We start from the raw sequence: 20983 nt of genomic DNA on the forward strand, positions 1-20983 counted from the left end.
AGAACGGTATTACAATTATTTTATTTGATTTTTTTGTGTCGTGAAAAGTGGATACAAAATGGTACCTGCCGCTGCTCACCCGCAGAAAAAATATCCTGACTGTAAAGTGTCCTTGAGAGTTTTGAAAGGCGCTTATAAATGAAATTTATTAATTATTAAATGTTGAAATGCTACCCTGTGGAAATTTTGACTTCCACATTTTAAAAGGATGCATGTGAGGTTAATTAAAGATTAAAATGTATTTTTTACACTGACAATAGGTATAGATAGATTAAACTCAAACTGCTACAATGGCCTGGTTATTTGGAGAGAGACATGAAAAAGTGCAATATTTCAGAGGAAAATTCAGTGCTAAGAAATGGGGCAATGCGACCTGTTGTTTGGTGTTTACTGAACTCTAAGGAAACACATGACTTGATTTTTATCAATACGGGACATCGATTGCACGTGTTTCAAGGTCCAGCTTGTGGGAAAAAAATACGGTCAGCAAAAAGTACCTGAAAAAATACAATTTTTACCATCGGCTATTAACATCCCATAAAAGACCTGAAGTGCAAAAGGGGTAGTAAGTGTTTTTTTGGTTCCTAACCACATTAACATGTAAAACCAACTCAAATAATTGTGTTGTGGTGAAAATATGTCGTGAAAATTCAACCTCATGGACAATATGCTGTGAAATATTTTGATACGGTTGAAAAATGTAATCTTTTTTTTTTGGGAAGAGCACACACGAAAATCACTCAATTAAAACTTTATTGGCACTTAATGGGTGACAATGACAAGGCTGCAAAAGAAGGTTAAAGGCTAACCAGCGTTAAAAACTGCTTTGTTACAAAAAACAACAACAAAGATTTATTATGTATCTCCGATATTGACTCTGACCTCATCTATAGGTATATATTATGGTGCTTGTAGTTGATTCATCCATCTTTAACAAAGATATTAGTCACAATAAATGGACCACTGCATAAAATGACCTTTTCAACTACAACAAAAACATTTTTTTGTAATACTGAAAGGTTAAACTATTAACAATCAGTCAATTTATTTGCTCTATTTTGGCAACATAGAGAACAAGAAACAGAGAGATGGACTAACTGGTCAAAACGAGTAAATTGAGTAAATTCCTTTCCTTTGTTGATGTGAAACTAGCACGAAAAGGAGATAAATTACAGATTAAGACGTAAACATCGATTTTTTTTAATACTGCTTGGGTATTTTTTCATTTTATGTTCAAGTTGTTGAGGTACAAACATTAATCGACATTAAAAGTGCCAAAGTGCAGTAAGTTAGATTTTTGTTTTTCTTAGTACTTCATATTGTGGGAACAAAAACAGTGTGCCTTGATTACAGGCATTTAAGTGCTTCTTCAGCAGGGATGAGAAGTATTTGTTGCACGAAAATACCCCCCCAAAGAAAAAAAAAGGTTACTAAAATATACACAGAAATACTTTAAGCCATTCGGTGACTTATTGGTAATTAAATTAATTCAACAAAATAAAATTAAATGAATTAATTATTGTTTAACATATATTATTATTTTTAAATCATCAAAAAAATAATTGTCTATCTTAAAACGTCAATGTGGCTCTTGAGTACTAAAGTTTGCCCACCTATGAACTAAAATCTCACTTGGTGACGTTTCACACTTTTCGCTTGGAGGAAGGCGTACTTTCACACACGTGTTTGATAGGAACGCCTTTGCGGGACACTTTGACGTGGATGAAGAGCGTGGCGGGGGCTAGCCGGGACCCGTCGGCCTTCAGCAGATGGACATGTCGGTAACCTGAGAGCAGATGATCAAAGATGTTCAGAAATTTGATAGTTTCATAAAATGGGACATTTGTAAAGGTAAAGTAGCAAAGTACCTGTACGTAAGCTGGTGAAGGGTATAGTAAACTGTCCCACAAAGTCGTTCTTGGTCGTGTGATCGTGGTCCTCAACGACAAAGCGTACCAGTGCCAGCTCGGGTACCTGCAACTGGAAACTGAGTGTGCAGTCCCACCGCGGGTTGAAACCTGCAGGAGGTGCACAAGGGTCAATATCGCACAAAAACAACTCGGTATGGTGCAAGAAGACTCACCAGGGATGAATCTGGGAAATTAAAAAAAAAGGGGGCTATTTCAAGTTGGCCCCCTTGTGTCTGAAAAGGGGGCCAAATTCTAAAATGGATGGGGCCAGATTTAACTAGATTGCTAAAGTATACAAAACTGATTGATTTGACATTCATTGGAGCATGATATTTCTAAATTACAAATTATTTGAGTAAAATCTATTTTTCAAATATATCAACAATTTTAATTCAATTCAAATAATGTATTCATATATAATATAAATAAACATTTTCTATTTTCTTGTGTTACTGCACAGTCAATCCTGTGCTACTTTGATAGTGTACGGTATTACAGAGAAGACAAAAAGAAGAGACTTTGCACAATATTTCTTAGTAATGTCTACTTAAATACAGTAAAGTCTCGTTATATCGATATTCTCGGGAGTCGGAAAAAATATCGATATAACCGGACTATCGATATATCCGATCCTGCGGCATGTAAATTTTCTCCTTGCGTTCATAGAAATAGTATCGTAATAAGCAGTACTATCGATATAACCAATATCGATATAATGATACTTTACTGTACATTTATTTGCTTTTAAGATTTCCAATGTGCCTCAACAGCTCTGAAATCATTCCCATTACCCAGTAAATTTGAATTATTAACAGGAGTTTGCTGCAATGAATTGTCACTTGCCTCCGCAAAATTATTCGATTGTTTCTTAAAAAACGAGAATGTGCTTGTTTGCTGCCCGTTTTTAATGTCTTTTAGAGTTGCACTCCTGTTCTAATGCTCAATATTACAACCATCCACAATGTTAGGTGTAAATACTGCAATGCACCATGGGTAAATGAATATTTGCTCTTTCGACAGTTTTTGGCGTATTGCGGAAAAGCCCGAAATAGAAGTATGTCATATGTGGCGCAGATCGTGTAGCAATATGCGCTAATCGTAATAGTCTTGTGCTGGCGCAGTGGAGTTCCAAAGTTGCGCCAGTGGCTGTCAAAATGCGTAAATGGTGCAAGAGCGCAGCCCAGATGCATCCTTGGTCTCAGTCACGAGTGAAATAAAATAAGCACAAAGGAAGTACCATTGTTGTCAATGCGGTGGGTTTTGTCTCTGGTGTTATCTATGGCCACGCCATGAATCTCCACCCACACCTGCGGGTCCACAATGGAGCTGGCCTTGTCTGTGTTGATTTTGGGAAGTTGCTGTGCGGATATCACCTGACGGTGGAGGACATCAATACACGAAATTAAATGAATTCAACACACATATACGACAATATCATTTCTGTATGGAGTTACTCGTATAGTCAGCTGAGTGGGGATGTGACCGGGACCGCCGCCTGTGTTCTCCGGGTTGAAATCGGACTCGCCGTTGCATAGGAAGCCGGGCTTCAGGACGTAGCCGCAACGGCCATTGGGAAGGAAACGACCCTGGTTCAGGTCCATCTGCTCGCCGGGGGTTTGGAAGTTGAGAGCCACTGCACAACGATTGTTCAAAATAACAAATAATGTGTTTTTGTACTGAAGTCCATTTTATATCTGTACTTAGTTCAAAAATGGTGTCGGTTGTCCTGGACAACCGACATCACTTTTTTGTTTCCTAACTGACATCAGAAAAACGTTTTATAGCATCTAAAATACACAAAACATGCAGTCTGATATTTTTAGTCAAATGCAAAACTGCAATAAAAATGACTTAAAGCGTCCAAAATCTGCAAAAAATTGAGCAGCGAATTGGGAATTTTCAGAAAGTCCCGCCCCCAGTTCGTGACGTCACGCCAAGACGTCTTGCATTGCTGGAGAATCAAAACAATGGCTTCAGATTCGGAGAATATGCTTTCTTGTTACACATCCAGTTATGAATATGATTCAAATAGTTCTGAAGAGGAAAGTATAAATGTTTGCAATCGATTAAAGAATTTATTCCGTGCCATTTTGAGACAACATTGGGGGGAAATGAATCACCAAAACAAGAGTCAGAAAATGGCGTCCAAATTCCTGTGAGGAATTAATCAGCCCGTTTCCACAGCCTGATAAATTCCTTCCAAGGAGCTTGGTCGCCCTCTTCTGGTGGCTTTTTGGTGCAACACAAGGTTTTCAAACCAGACAAGTACAGCAAAATACATTGACGTGATGGAAGGACTGCTACACTGTGTCTTTTTTCGGTCAGGGGCGTTCCTTCAGTGACGTCACGTACGGACTCGCCACCAACTCAAAAACAAGACTTTCGGAATATTCAGCGCGAGTCTTAAAACGTAAAATATAGCTATATACGGTGGAATCTTTGTAAAATACGCTCAGTAGAAGTCATTTGAAGCCATTTTACAAATTATGGACACAACTTGTCCGGAGACGTCGGTTGTCCTTTAAATGTGCATATACTCTTAATAAATAGCTTGGCAGAAGGCTGCAGAAGTTGGGCGTTGGTCATGAATGGCTGCGTCCCCTGCCGGCAGTGTTTGAGCCTTTGTTCACAGCGTCCAAAACAACTTCTCTGACACAGGGTTTTACTTTTGTACTGCAAATTTTAAATCAGAGCTACGCTTTGTACTTCTGACTTCATCAAAATCGGATTTTGACTTGATATTTTTTTCCCTGAGCCCCATTGAATCGATGTGCTTACCCATCTGGCAGCCAGCGTTCCACATTTCCTGGGGATTGTAGTTGGATGACTGTAGGCGCTGTCCGGATGGGTAAATCCGGCTCAGCTGTCTGCTGTTGTGTTTCACAAAAAGCTTCCCTGGACAAAAAAAGAGCAAATGAATATCAACCGGGATATGCAACAGTATTAGGTCCATGTTATGGTTCAAGATACTGATCCAATGGAATCAAGTATTGTTTTTGTGATATGTCATATTGTGAATTGTTACACAATAGCGATAAATCGCTGATATGAGTTACAGAAAAAACAGCAATATTGTGATTTATACATCAAATCTTCCGGCTAATGTAGCATTACTCATACAAATGAATCACATATCAATGTTGTGATATGTGTCCCATTGTTATGTAACATGGCAGCATGCATAAAATAACATCAAATTTCATAACTTATCAAAATTGTACCCGAGTCTTTGATGAGCCTTAGGGCGTCGTTCTCGGAGAAGGAGGACATTTCATCCGCCGGCTTTTCACTCCCGTTTGTGAAACCGCAGAAAGGGACGCTGCGACAGTACACGACCAACTCTGACAGTTCCACGCTCAGTTTGGAGCACACCTGAGAACAAGAAGAACATTGAACAGAAAGTGCATTGCATTGCATTGAGGATCCAGCAGGTGGCGCCTGAGAAGAACAGTTAACATGAATGACATTTTTAGTTTTTATTGGCTGCTGGTGGAGGTCTGTCAATATTGCATTTTTTTCTTCCAAGGAATTTCATACTGGGGGCTAGAACACACAAGTGGACAATATAGACCCACAAAGTTTAGAGTTGGCAAAACAGATGCAATCTCTATGCAACATTTTTTTTTCATTTAACCTATTTTTTTATCCATTCATCCAGTTTCCAGATCGCTTAATTCTCACTAGGGTTGCACGGAGACCCGGAGAAAAGCCACGCGGGCACGAGGAGAACATGCAAACTCCATGCAAGGAGGCCGAACCGGATCTTGAACTCACGACCTCTGCACTCTGCACATGCTAAACACTTAACTGACGGTCTGCCGCGTTCACATGTGTGTTGAAAATGCTGTTATATTGTATACCTTTATTTTGAAAGTCTGAGTTTTTTTTAAACAAGATCAATTATGGTGATTTTATTTTGAAGGTTTGACTTTTTTTCTCACAATACCTTTATTTTGAAAGTCTGAGTTTTTTTTAACAAGATCAATTACAGTAAAGTCTCGTTATATCGATATTCAAGGTAGTCCGAAAAAATATCGATATAACCGGGACTATCGATATATCCGACCCTGTTTGCATGTAATTTTCTCCGTGCGTGCATAGAAATAGTATCGATATAACTGGGACTATCGATATATCCGATATCGATATAACGAGACTTTACTGTATGTTGATTTTATTTTGAAGGTTTGACTTTTTTTCTCATAACCAATGCACCGCAAAACCAGCGTGCTAATGACTCAACTACCCACCTACTTTTTACAGTTTTATTTTTATTTTTCATCGAGGTAGATTTCAATGTTCTAATTTATTCCTTATATATTTTTCATAATATTGTACAATATTGTGTGTACTACTTTGGTATTTATTGAAAATAACTTTTTGTTCCTTGATTAGTTCTTCATGTTTTTTTTATTTTTTGTGTGCTACTTTTGTATTTTTGGAAAATAATTGTATTTTTGTTCCTTTAATATTTCTGCATTTTACATGTTTTGTGTTCAATTTTTGTGTGTGTGCTACTTTTGTATTTTTTGAAAATAATTGTATTTTTGTTCCTTTAATATTTATGCATTTTACATGTTTATTTTTCAATTTATTTTTGTGTGTCCAACTTTTGTATTTTTTGAAAATAATTGTATTTTTGTTCCTTGAATATTTCCGCATTTTACTTTTTTAATTTTTTTTTGTGTAGTACTTTTGTATTTTTGAAAATAATTGTATTTTTGTTCCTTTAATATTTCTGCATTTTACATGTTTTTTTTTTCAATGTATTTTTTGTGTCCAACTTTTGTATTTTTTGAAAATAATTGAATTTTTGTTCCTTGAATATTTCTGCATTTTACATGTTTTTTTTTCATTTATTTTTGTTTTTAATCTCCCTTTTTTAAATGTAAGATTTTGTGTTAAATTATTCGGGTCTAATATTCATTTAATTTTCATTTTGTACTGTTTCAGTTTAGACAATTTTTTTGTATTATGTTCCTCATATGTGGATATTTTTGCAATATTATTCTAATAGCAAGACCATAACTTTCTTGGTGGAGGTAAGAATGACTTATTTTCTTACCTTGGGCGTGCTCTTGTTTCCGCCTGTCTGCTCATCCTCAGAGCTCGAGGAGAAACTGGCATAGCTTCCGTTCTTGCCCAGTTGACCCAGCTGAGGGATTTGCTTCTTCCCTTTTACCAGTATACGTCCCTTCAGTTCCTGCAGGGACCACCGTTAGAACTACGAGTTGAAGGATGTTTGGTTTGGTTTTTAAGTGTGAGTTGTGTGACTTATACTTCAGGTGAGGGCAGGTCATCGAGCGCCTGGTCATTGAGGGGCTTGTTCAGCAGCTTGTTGCCCAGAATGGCGTAGAGGTGTTTGGCCATGACCACTTGCTGCTCCACGGAGCAATGGTTCTCCAGCGATAAGATTAGTGGGTATGGAGACGCCTAGCGGACAAAAATATATTTTCAGTATAGTCAAACCTCAGTTTTCAACCATAATCCGTTCCAGAAACATGTTTGAAAACCGATTTGGTCAAAAAATGAAAATTTCCGATGATGATCAATGTCAGATTTTTTTTTAAATTGTGATTGAAAAATAAGGAAGTGGAGGGGAGTTGAGTGGTGCATTCAAGTGCGCTCAGTTAGGTCGAGGACACATTTTCGGTTGTAAACTGAGACATAAAAAAAAAGCTGGGTTGAAAAATGAATTGGTTAAAAACTGAAATGTTCAAAAATCGAGGTTTGACTGTATTTGGTTTATTTGTGATTATTTGTAAACAATATTATCGTCCAGTATTTTTACCCAAAGAGTTTTCTCAATCCTTTTATTTTTGTCTTTAATGGATGGATGTCTATGTGCTCTGCAATTGAATGGTAACCTATTCGTAATTAACTGACTCACTGCCATTCCCGGATTTATTCGGGAATTGAAAAGCATGACATGGAGCGCCATTCCCGAATTTGTACAGGTTTTGTTTCTTCTTGCGAGGTGGTGCGAATCAAGCTCCGGTCAGACCTTACCTCCCACAAGGGGGCAGCATTTGCCTTTTGTACAGCCGCCCCCACTTCCATTGCAGATAACTTCAGACTCATATAACTTAGGAAGTAACTTTTTTCCCCCTGATGAAATAAGAGAGTCTAAAGTTTTTAATGCTCCATTGAATGCTTATGTAGTTCTAAAACTCAATATTCTGTAGGTCCTGCAATTTGAATGAAAATGACAAAAACCCTGGCACTGGAGTGGATATATTTTTGCACACCGTGTGGCAGTGAATGAGTAAATATTTTATTTATTTTTTTTACTTGCAAGCTGCCATCAGACTCTGATGTGTGGTCTCACCTTGAAAGCATACTGCGCGATGGTGACAATGACTTCTTTGAAGGGCACTTTGGACGTGAGCGTGTGACCGTGGTAGATGACCGGCTCGCCTTTATCTCCATCCCAGCAGTCCAGCTCCACGCAGCGGCAGCCTTGAATTAAAGCCCTGACATACACACAATGTTTTTTTTTCTTTTAAGATTTCAGGACAATGAGAGCGCTGTGAATACCTGATATAGGGCTCGGTGCTGCTTGCGCTGGTCACTTGGTCCTTGGTGAGGTAGGTATTGTGCGAGGTGGAGATGAAGTAATGGGCCAGGGGTCGGCTCATGTCCTGGTAGACGCGGGCGTGCTCTGGGTTCAACACATCGTTCTCCCGTGACAGCATGTACATTGTGAAGCCGTTCTGTGTCATGAATTGGTTCCTCTGGGCTGCAATACAATACAATAAAATACAATACACATTGATTTATATAGCACTTTAACAACAACTATCCTACACAGGAAATAAAGCAGTCACAAAGATAGTAGAAAGCAGCAGGGAGTAAAACCAAGATCAAGTGGGAATCATGCTGAGTCGAATGCCAACGAGTACAAGCGAGTTTTCATAATCACTGTGATTTTTTTTTCAACATAATATGACAAACAAAAATAATAAACAGGTAACAACCGACTTATGACTGAGTTCCGTTCCGACCAAACGGTCGTAAGTCAAAATGGTTGTAAGTTGAAATACATTCAAAATGTTGAAAAAAGACTGGTCGGCTAAATGACTGGCAAACTCCCCGCTCTGGTGGCATCACACGGTTGATTGGTGTGTAAGAGTGAGATGCAGGCTGGCTGGCCAAAATTGTCGTACGCGTCGCCGGCCTGCTAGCGCATTGTGGTGCCAGGCGTAGAAGTAAAATTGTAAAAATAGGGTCTAGATCAGGGGTGTCAAAGTCATTTTTTGCAGCGGGCTACATTGTAGTTATGGTTTCCTCTCGAGGGCCGTTATGAATTTGGGGAACCCATTAGAATGTTTAAATCCCTTCAAATATTACATATAGAGCACACAGCAAATTAATCAATAACTCGTTTTCAAATCTGAAGTCAAGAATAATGACTTTTATTGTGGTTGACATCCAAAAATATGAACTTTTGGCTCAGATTTTAGCAATAATCTTGGAATTTAACAAGCTTGATTTGCTTTCGCGGGCCGAAAAAAAATAATGTGGCGGGCCGGATTTGGCCCGCGGGCCTTGACTTTGACACCAGTGGTCTAGAGATTGTGGTCATAAGTACGGGTGGTCGTAAGTCGAGCAGGTCGTAACTCGGATGTTACCTGTGTATGTTAAATATGTCTATCAGTGACGCTAATTCTTCAATGTGTGTTTTGACCCACCCCAGTCATTGAGCTCAAAGTTGCCGATGAGGGTCTGCGCGTGGGCCAGGCTGGCGTCCTCGCCCTGGTCGCCCAAGAAGTCTCGCAGCTCGACGGTGGAGAGCACGCAGCCGTTGCTGGAGTAATGGCGGAAGACGGCGTCCAGCTCGGGCCGGCGCAGCAGCTCCCGGCAGAACTCTTCGATCTCGTTGTGGTCCAAACGGTTGTCCCCGGATCGGTCGCACCTCTGCGAGAGTGGAACATCTGTGTGTGATTACTTTGGTGGCATTATTTGTATCGCAGCAATTGTCATCGAGTTGTCGGCATTTTTTTAACACAAACAATTTTTTTAACTCATTCACTGCCATTCACGAATGTATTCGGGAATTGAAAAGTGTGACGTGGAGCGCCATTACCAAATTTGTTCGGGTTTTGATTTTTCTTGCCGATAAAGCGCTGGTCAGACCTCAGGAAATGTTTTTTTCCCACCCACAAGGGGGCAGCATTTGCATTTTGTCCATGTTAGTGCTTTGTTACAGCTTCAGCTGTTGTTAAAGCGCTATATAAATCAAAATGTATGTATTGTATTTTGTACAGATGCCCCAATTTCAAGCTCAGATAACCCCAAGCCCATATAACTTAGGAATTAACTCTTTTTTTCTGATGAAAGAAGAGAGACTAAGGTTTCTAACACTGTATTGAATGTTTATGTAGTCCTAAAACTCAATATTCTGTGGGTACTGCAATTTGAGTGAAAATGACAAAAACCCTGGCACTGGAGTGGACATACTTTTGCACATCGTCTGGCAGTGAATGAGTTAATATCGTGTCTACACTTGTTCAGTGTTTAAAAAGTCCACTTCTCCTGTTTATGGGGAAGATTCCCATTTCTATTTGATCTCTTGAACCGGACAAAAAGTGAAAACATGATGTAATCAGTCCCCTAGTGGGCTTCTTAGAACACAAAGAGGGTAAAATACAAAGTGAGAACAAAAGTGAAATGTTTTTTTTTTGTTTTTGCGAGGGTGTGATCCACCTTCCCCATTGAGAAAGCATTTCTACAGCTGTGTACATCAAGAACATTTCTCATGAGGGGATAGAGAGCACATTCCATCATCAGAAAGGAGCATGAAACAAAAACTAACAGTTGAAGGACGAGGGTCAATCAACAGCGTAGGCTGAACAGGATTTAACATGTATGGGATGACCTCCTGACCTTGAACAAGGAGCGAGCGTACTGCTCACTCAGGTCAATGTTGATCATCTGCAGCAGTCGGCGGACTTCGTCGTAGCTCATCTTGCCGTCCTGGTTCTGATCCGCTCGCCGCAGGTAGCCGCGGATCCAAGTGGAAAGAGGGGGAGGGGGTTAAGGAAGACGGGCAGAAAATGTGGCTCAAGGAGAAAAGAAAGCTCAATGTGACATTTCAGCAGTGCCGGACCGTCAAAGGCCCTGCAAAGCCTTCTTTGCTTTTTTTCCAGTCTGAATTGATTCAGACATAGCACTACTGAAGGCCTGGCGATGAAAGCCACGGTCTGCCACTGTGTTTCAGTCATGTTTAGGAGCTTGTATAACGCAAGCACTTTAGATAAATAGAACAATTGCCTAAAGGTAATGTTTAACACTCATTCACAATATCAATAAGGAAAAATGTGCTTGATAAAAAATGAAATTTTTCTCTGTCTTTTCCTGAAATCTTTTTAAAAACAAAGGATATTGGTCCAGTTTCTCCTTTTGTGTCATGTTGGCAACGCGCTCCTTCAGTGTGCGCAGGCCTCGCACCCAACGCTGCGCCTCGTCCTCGCACGGGCACAGCAAGTCCAGGCTTTTGCGAGCCCCCCGGAAGACCACCGTGAAACAGTGGTTTTCCGGCACCGAGGCCGAAATCCGGCGCAGCGCCTCCGACTGGCAACCCTCGCGCACGCACTCCACTTCGGTCACCGCGACTGGAGGAAGAGGAGTAGTGACATTCACATTAAAATGACAACAGTATACATCTGTCTTATAGGGCAGGACAGAAATGTTTGAGGTGTCAAATTAATTTTTCATATATATATATATATATATATATATATATATAGATATATATATATATATATATACAGTATAACATGCACAATATATATAATGAATATACATCAATATGTACCAGGTATGTATATATATATATATACATCATGTGTATGTATACAATATACACCTGTATGTATATATATACATCAATATAACAATATACAGTATATACAGTATATATATACATCAACATATATAGTATACAGTATATATTCAGTATATATACATCAATATGTGTACAAGGTATGTATATATACAGTATATATACATCATGTGTATGTATATGTATATACATCATGTGTATGTATATGTATATACATACATATACACCTGTATATATATATATATATATATATATATATATATATATATATATATATAGCACCGCGAGAGTGGCTGCCTTTCCAGCAGCTCCTGTATTTTGTTTTTTTTTACTTCTTTCTTTCCTTTCCTAACTTTGCTGCTGTGAAATGTAAATTTCTCCACTGCGAGACAAATAAAGGTACATCCAATCCAATCCAAATTCTAATTATATGTATTATTCTTATACAGAGCGACTTGACCATTCATGATAGCGAATAATATATATTTGCCACAAAAGCAAGAAAATGTCATTTGTGCATCATTTTGAACGTGACATTGTCCCACTTTTGACATGTAGAAAGCTGGGATGGACGCAATGCGCCAACTCAGTCAGTCCTCACAATAGCCTCATTCTTTCCCCTGAGTTTATGGAACATCTTCAAAATTGACCTGACATTACGTCATGTTTTTTTTTTTTGACGGGGATGTGATAAAAATATCGTGTCTGTGTGTGCTTCATGCGTGTGTGTTTCAGATGGAGCTGACGTGCCGGAATGCACAAATCATATCACACCTTCCGAAATATCGAGTGTGGCAGAACTAGCTCAACTCTCCGCACTCAAATAAATGTGTTTTTTTATTATTTATTTTTTTTTTTTTTTTATTTTATTTATTTCTTTTGAATTTTTTTGTATTATATTTGTATTTTTATATATTATTTTTTATTTGTATTTTTATTTATTCAATTGTTTATGTATTCAAGTATTTATTTATTTGTTTAGTTATTTGCATGTAATCAGTCGTCATGAAAATGTGCTTGTGTTGAAAACTTTTGATTCTGGGAAATTAATTTATTAATTTCTTTATGGTATGAAAAAGTGGACAGAGTCTAGACCACTGATGTCAAAGTCAAGGCCCGGGGGCCAAATCTGGCCCACCACATCATTTCATTCGGCCCGCAAAAGCAAATCAAACTTTTGAAATTCCATGATGCTATAGCTAAAGTCTGAACCAAAATGTCAAATTATCCAATTTAAACTACAATAACAGTCATTATTTTTGCTTTCATAGTTGGAAACTAGTTATTCATTATTTTTTTGCGCACTCAATATGTAATATGTGGAGATTAAAGATTCTAATGGCTTCCCCAAATCCATAACAGCCCCGAGAGGAAATCATAACTACAGTATGGCCGGCGGCAAAAAAACGAGTTTGACACCCTTGGTTAGACTCTAGATAAAAACCAAACATTGAAAAGCAAAAGCTAGGCTCTTCAGTATTTCTCGCCCTTGTGTTTATTTCTACTGTGCATGGTGACGTACTCACACGTCTGACGGGCTTTGGCCTTGCGGGAACTTTTAGACGATTCGCACCACACGGTGAGTCCGTCCTCTAGCAGGCGCAGGCTTCGGCTTTTCTGCCATCTCGGAGAGCGAACTTTCACCATGTTAGAGCCCCGCATCATCACACGCACATCTTCATTGTCCAGCAGACCTTTAAACACACATGGACAAATAAAAATTTGTGTGAGATTAGTATTTTGGTTGCATTCATGACATTGGAGAGAAGGTTGTTTTTTTTTCCTTTGATGATTACGTCTTATCCACGGTCCAAAACATAATTTTTAAAAACAAAACCAATACATGTGTGTCTATTCATTTTGTCGTTGATTTTAACTCATTCACTGCCATTCATGAATTGAAACGGGAATTGAACATATGACATTCCCAAATTTGTCCGGGTTTTGTTTTTTCATGCTTGGGTGCCAATAAAGCGCTGGCAATGGCCTCTGGCAATGTTTTTTTTGTCTTTTCCACAAGGGGGAAGCATTTCTTTTTTCCATGTTAGCGCTTTGTTAAAGCTTCAGCTGTTGTTAAATCGCTATATTCGTTCTTTAGTATTTTGTTTTTTTGACTTGCGGGTAGAGTGAACGCTGGCACGAATGGCTGCCGCTGCTCACCCGCACACAAAAAAAAGTTCTTATTCCGTGACTGTAAAGTGTCCTTGAGAGTTTTGAAATGCCCTCAGAAATGTATTATTATATAAACTAATGTGTGTGTATTGATTTGTATTTGGTACAGCCGCCCTCATTTCAAACTTAGATAACTTCTGACCCATATAACTTAGGAATGTGCAAAAATGTCTCAACTCCAGTGCCAGGGTTTTTGTCATTGTCACTTGAATTCCAGGACCCACAGAATATTGAGTTTTAGGACTACATAAACATTCAATGCAGCATAAGAAATGTTAGACTCTCTTCTTTCATCAGAAAAAAAGAGATACTTCCTAAATTATATGGGTCTGGAGTTATATGAGCTTGAAATAAGGGTGGCTGTCCAAAATACAATGCAATATATATACAGTAAAGTCTCGTTACATCGATATCAGATATATCGATAGTCCCGGTTATATTGATACCATTTCGATGCACGCACGGAGAAAATTACATGCAAACAGGGTCGGATATATCGATAGTCCCGGTTATATCGATATTTTTTCGGACTCCCTTGAATATCGATATAACGAGACTTTACTGTATATTGGTTTATATCGCGCTTTAACAACGGGTGAAGGTGGAACAAAGCGCTAACATGGAAAAAAGGGAAATGGGAAACATTGCCAGAGGCCATAGCCAGCGCTTTATCGGCACCCAAGCCTGAAAAAAACAAAACCCGAACAAATTCGGGAATGACGCTCTACGTTCTATTTTCAATTCCCGAATAAATTAGTCAATGGCAGTGAATGAGTTAAAGGGGACCGCATGCTTTTCCTATGAACAGCATGAAATATATTTTTAGACTTGTGTGACAGTGCACAACATCTGCTTTGAACTGCCTGGGACAAGTTTGACCCTGCAACTATCTAATAAAAGAATAAAACCTGATTTCCTATGGGAAGAAAACTAAATTCTGCGAGTGCCAAACAGGATTAAGCTCCACCTTAAAAGCTACAGTGTGCGTCCCTCTACAATGGCGTCTTTGTTATCTGATTTTGGAAGTGGAGTGTTTACGCAGCTTTCATTCCAAAGGTTCAAAACACACACTGTGAACAACTTTTTTCTCCCCTCTTTAAATCATGTTTTTTATTTTTATTTTTTATCTTGAGTTTAGGCAGTCTGCAGTTTGTTTTCCAGTAGCTGCGCTCTTAAGGAGACCCGCTGCTTTTTCGGCTATGCATGAGTCGCTCCATTTGCCCGGTGTGAATAGCGTCCAGGACAAAAGGAAAAGTGTTCCGAGTCTTTTCAGAGCGCTCCCATGTCACATTACTCCCCACCGATTCCGTTTTACTTAGATTTGTGTGATGCTTGGAAATATAGCGGTACATTCTAACGCTTTAATGACACAAAGTTCTTTGAGGGAGAAGGAGGGTGGGGGGCAAACAACCACCCTATGCTCCTCCTTTTCTTTTGGACACAAAGAACTGCCCCCCTTTGCTGGGCCCTCAGACCAAGTTGTTCGCATATTAACTCGCAGGTCATTGACAACAGTGTTGATGGCCCGACAAGCACGGCCTGCGTTTCTACATAGCGTTGCTGACTGTACAAAAATCTGCTTTTATGTCTTTGTGTCGCTAATGATGCAGGTCACAAATACAGTAAAGTCTCGTTATATCGATATTCACGGGAGTCCGAAAAAATATCGATATAACCGGGACTATCGATATATCCGACCCTGCGCGCATGTAATTTTCTCCTTGCGTTCATAGAAATAGTATCGTAATAAGCGGTACTATCGATATAACCGATATCGATATAACGAGACTTTACTGTAATAATAATAATAATACATTTCATTTATAAGTGCCTTTCAAAACTCTCAAGGACACTGAACAGTCATAGGATATTTTTTTCTACGGGTGAGCAGCGGCAGCCACACGCGCCAGCGTTCACTCAACCCGGAAGTAACATAAGTAATACGATTGAGTTCCGTTCCGACCAAACGGTCGGAGGTCAAAATGGTCATAAGTCAAAAATCCATTCAAAATGTTGAAGTGAGACTCGGAGGCTAAATGGCATGCTGGAGGTCATGGTCGTATGTAAGTCAAGCTGGTCGTAAGTCGGATGTTACCTGTATAAGGCCTACCACATTATAAGGTGCTACAGTAGAGGCTGGGGTTATGCACTCGTTGGCTGCTGAAAGTAGTTACGAGACCTGTGTTGGCCCAATATTACTTCACATATAAGGTGCACCTGCGTATAAGGCGCAGAGTCATCGTTTGAAGAAAATCAAGACTTTTCGGTGCGCCTGATACACCAGAAAACACGGTAACGGCAATTTGGGGGAACGGCCTATCACTGGTCACCCTTTAAAAAATAATTAATAAAAAACGCCTTACTGCACATAGTCATTTTGTTTCCGGGCTAAAAACGCCTTACTATCAATGGTCGTTTTTTTCGGCTAAGAACGCCTTACTACACATGGTCGTTTTTTTGGGGGCTAAAAACGGCTTACTATACATGGTCTTTTTTTCCGCTAAGAACGCCTTACTATCCATGGTGGTTTTTTTCGTCTTAAAAACGCCTTACGATACATGGTTGTTTTTTTGGCCGAAAAACGCCTTACTATACATGGTCTTTTTTTTTCGGCTAAAAACACCTTACTATACATGAAACTTACTACCGATCCTAGCCAATCGATCTATACAAAGCTAATTTTGAGACCTAAAATATTCTTCTATTGCACAAAGTGCCTCCGGTGGTATTTTCAGTCTTTTTAACCACATTCCGGTGGACTGCTTCAAAGAGCTCTACTGTAGAAAATCTCCCTTGGTTTCCACCCCCACCCCTTCTGTATATCCACAACCCCCTCCCACCTTGCATGCTAACTGGCTAGCAACCACACTGGCATATCCAAAGCAGGAGAGGGGAAGAAAAAAACATGGGTGTGCATCTGATTAAGAGCATGAGCGCCGTCTGCAGCAGCTCGACCCAAGGTCCTCGGTTCAAGTTTCCCTCAGGCATAAGGAGCGCCACCGGAGCCAGTGAGCCAAAGGATCTCACGCTCGCGTATACAAGAATGAAAGGTGTCGCTGATACCGCAGTTGCACTGCCGCTCGGGCATGCGTGATACGCGGCGGGCCCGAAAGTAGGGCAGCTGTCCGCCTGGCTTAAGTCCGGTCTGGAGGACGGCCCGGGGAAGTCTGAGTAGGGAATAATCACAACGAGAGGAGCGAGGCCGAAGAACATTTGTTCTTAAATCAGTTCTTAAATCCCATCACAAGGCTCATTGGACTTTAGGGGAGCTTTTAACTCAATCACTGCCAGATATGTGCAAAAATGTCCAATCCAATTCCATGCCAGACGATGGCCAAAAATGTGTCCACTCCAGTGCCAGGGTTTTTGTCATTGTCACTTGAATTCAAGGATCTACAGAATATTGAGTTTTAGGATTACATCAACATTCAATACAGCGTAAAAAAACGTTAGAATCTCTTCTTTCATTAGAAAAAAAAATATTTCCTAAATTATATGGGTCTGGAGTTATCTGAGCTTGAAATGAGGGCGACTGTACAAAAGTGAAATGCTGCCCCCTCGTGGGAGGGAAAAACATTGCCAGAGGCCTAACTAGCGCTAACAACACCCAAACAAATTCTGGAATGGCGCTCCACGTCATATTTTAAATTCCTGAATAAATTCGTGGACTGGAGGTGAATGAGTTAAGTTTTTTTCCCCCGAAGAATTAAAGGGTTAATTTCTTCCCAACGTGCATCATTTGAATCTCTTATATGAATGATGTTGATTTACTGAGCATGTGAGTTTTCATTTGAATTGTTGAAATGACCGACAAGTGACTCATAAAGACTTCTTGAATATCACGGGAGACTCAAACACTCGCTTGAGTCACATCGGAGCTTGGAAGAGGTGTGTCAACGTTCAAAAGGAAGATTAGCAACAAATTGGATTTGTGAAAAATGAATTCACTGGCTGGATATTGTTTTTTTTTTCGCAATCACATTCCACATTCTGTGACGGGAGCTAGATCTCCGAGATCACACATGTACACGCGCAGTTGCTAAGCCCACAATAGCTGTTTGCATTAAATCTGGCTCAACGCTGGCACAGTGGCTTATTTCCACTGACGAGCCCTGCGCTATAACGCCCGTAATGTGAGTAGGCATGCCTCATCGGCATTTAGGGTACCAGTTTTTGTTTACCAAAAAAATATTTTCACTAATAATAAATATTTCACTTCATTTGTCACTAAAGTCTTGGAGGCGTATTAAAAAATGTATTCAGTCCTTGGAAAGTTAAGACTGCCGTTTATGTGTACAAAAATATGTCCAGACGCTCCCCAACTTACGAATGAGATATGTTCCGAACAGCCGTTCGTAAGGTGAATTTGTTCGTAAGTTGCTTCAGTGCTATATTTTGTATGGAATATATGTTTTAGGCTTATATAAGTACTTTTAAGGCTTATATAAGTAACCTGTATAGGTTTGTACTGAAGATTAACATGTCATAAAATATTTGCTCTCTGAAGATTTGTACATGTATAACTGGAGAGAATACTGCATATGTTCCGACAAAAATGTTCGTATGTACCGTTCGTAAGTTGAATTCGTTCGTAAGTTGGTTCAGTGCTATACTTTGCATGGAATGTATGTTTAAGGCTTATATAAGTAACCTGCATTGGTTTGTACTGAAAAATAAACATTTAATAAAATATATGCTCTATAAAGATACGGACATGTACAACTGGAGAGAATACTATATATGTTCCGACAAAAATGTTCGTATGTACCGTTCGTAAGTTGCTTCAGTGCTATATTTTGTATGGAATGTATGTTTAAGGCTTATATAAGTAACCTGCATTGGTTTGTACTGAAAAATAAACATTTAATGAAATATATACTCTTTCAAGATATGTACATGTACAACTGGAGAGAATATTACATATGTTACTACAAAATTGTTCGGATGTAACGTTCTTCGTAACTCAAATGTTCATAAGTAGTGGAGTGTCTGTACAGTTCATTGAAGACTAAATTGAAGAATCATTTCCTGGATGTTAGCATCAGAAGCTAATTTAAGGCTAATTCATATTGGTTAAAGTCGTATGATGAAGAAAAAAAATACTGAATATGCGGAATGTGTTTAGTTTCTTTTTGGAGTTGTACGACAGTGAAGGATGTTCAAAACATCGTCGTTGGAGTTTGACGATAAACATCGCTTTGGTCTCGACCGTATTTACAGATTAGCACTGTCCGCAAAACACTAAGCAACCTGCTGCCAGACGATTTTTGTGTCTGCATTAAAATAAAAGTATAGCACCCCCCCCCGAGTACAAAAGCACATGTTCCTAAAAAAAGGTATTTGGAACTTCCAGCCGCTCCTCAAGTGCTTTGTAGCTGAGCAGGTGTCTATTTTAAGTGGGTGGGCTAGCATGTTATGTGGGTGTGTAAATGGGGAAAACATGACCTCTCGCTTCCGTTCAAGATGGCCTCACGCCCACACGCACCTACTGCCACATTAGATTACGGTGCTATAATACAGTGGCTCATTAAACTGAGGCTTCCTGTGTTGTTTTGGGCTAGCACGGAATGTGTACTTCGGAGCTAATGGGAAGCATGACATTAAATGAGAGATAAAACCAAACATCTATGGCAATTTCGACCCTTTTGATAAGTACCCAAATAACTTAATGTACATATCAGTGACAAAGCAGATGAGGTGGATTGAAAATATGACACTTTGATTTCACATGAACTTACTTTTTAAGTTGTTAATCATATTTGATAATGATTGTATCATTGATATTAACAGACGCCGCAACCACTACATTTATAACTGTTTTCCTTTTTCAATCTTTTTCCGAGCAACCCTGCGCTAAATAAGTTATGTAATGCAAAACTTGTGTAACATTTCGACATGTACAGGTGGTCTCCAATGTGTGCTCTGTAGTCCAGAATATTTGCACAATAAATCAATCAAAAATATACAAAAAAAAAGACTTATAAAAAAAATTAAAGGGCCATTATAGATCACCTGTGTAAAAGTTATCGTGTTCAAGGAAATAATAACAAGTGAGTAATAATAAATAAATTGGGACTTACCAAGCCTTCGAATAGGATCCGCGGTCTTCTCAGGCACTTTGGCTTTGGACTCCCTGGCAGAGGTAACCGGTGACTTGCCACTGGTGGCCAACATATCTGAGAGACGCCTGCTTGGTTTTGCAAGCAACTTGCTGCTTGTGGCCAGGTGCCCTCCGTGGACTCGCACTGGCCCCCCCAAAAAAAATCACCCGAGGAAAAGAGGGAGAGAGAGAGAGAGAAAGAGAGAGAAAGAGATAGGGAGGGAGGGAGCACTCCTTCCACTCCCTCCCCGGCGCAGAGCCTCTGTGCCTCCACGTAATATGAGCCCTAAAGCAGGCGCACATTTGCGCAGCTTTTCTGTCTGCATCAACACAGCAACCTGACGCTCCGCATGTCACGTACGATGGCCCGCGCCACTGTTATTTTTAAATGCTACATGATGTAAAAAAAAGGTGGGCAGGGGGGAATTTCATTTCATTTTCATGCTGACTGTTACTCAATTACTCAAATAAAAAAGTGAGATTATTTATGAGTAGATACTTTCGGGAACAGTGGTTACTACAGTGGATAGCGAATTGTGTTATCAGGTTACAGGGTGCATGAAAGGGTTAATTGTGATTAGTAGTATGAGTTACTAGTCATCGCAAATGTGTCATGTAAAATTATACAAAATTATACAATGGGAAAAGGGTTAAAACGCACTTTCAATAGTCAGAGGCGTGTGCTGAATATGACGTCACATATTGATTGCGATTGGCAAATTCTGAACACAGCAGGCATCAGTTATGTGTTTTCGTGTTTATTATGTTTGTCATTCATTATAAGTGCCTTGCACACTGGGTCCGAGAGGACAGTAATTTCATCTGTGCTGTATGTCATGCATATTCGCATATTTAACAATAAAGCTAACTTTGAGGGTGTGCGCACTTGCGCAAAAACATTGTTCGATGTTTTTTTTTGCTTTCCCTCTTAAAAATACCATATTTCCCAGTGTATAA

General features: G+C 39.4%; 1 protein-coding gene across 1 annotated transcript; it reads right to left on the reverse strand.

Moving 5' to 3' along the window:
• Positions 1-736: 736 nt before the first annotated feature.
• On the reverse strand, positions 737-20204 carry plcd3a (phospholipase C, delta 3a). The gene is made up of 15 exons (XM_089018878.1): positions 20007-20204; positions 13281-13448; positions 11296-11524; positions 10797-10926; positions 9602-9827; positions 8448-8649; positions 8239-8383; positions 7191-7343; positions 6976-7113; positions 5132-5282; positions 4689-4805; positions 3365-3543; positions 3148-3283; positions 1869-2018; positions 737-1786 (listed from the first exon to the last, which is right to left on the reverse strand). The coding sequence occupies exons 1-15, from the start codon at positions 20098-20100 to the stop codon at positions 1644-1646; spliced, it is 2361 nt and encodes a 786-aa protein (XP_088875004.1). The 5' UTR covers positions 20101-20204; the 3' UTR covers positions 737-1643.
• Between the last annotated feature and the right edge of the window lie 779 nt (positions 20205-20983).

The sequence above is a fragment of the Hippocampus bargibanti genome, linkage group LG17 (genome assembly GCF_051943395.1).
Source record: "Hippocampus bargibanti isolate YZ-2025 linkage group LG17, ASM5194339v1, whole genome shotgun sequence".
Taxonomy (NCBI): domain Eukaryota; kingdom Metazoa; phylum Chordata; class Actinopteri; order Syngnathiformes; family Syngnathidae; genus Hippocampus; species Hippocampus bargibanti.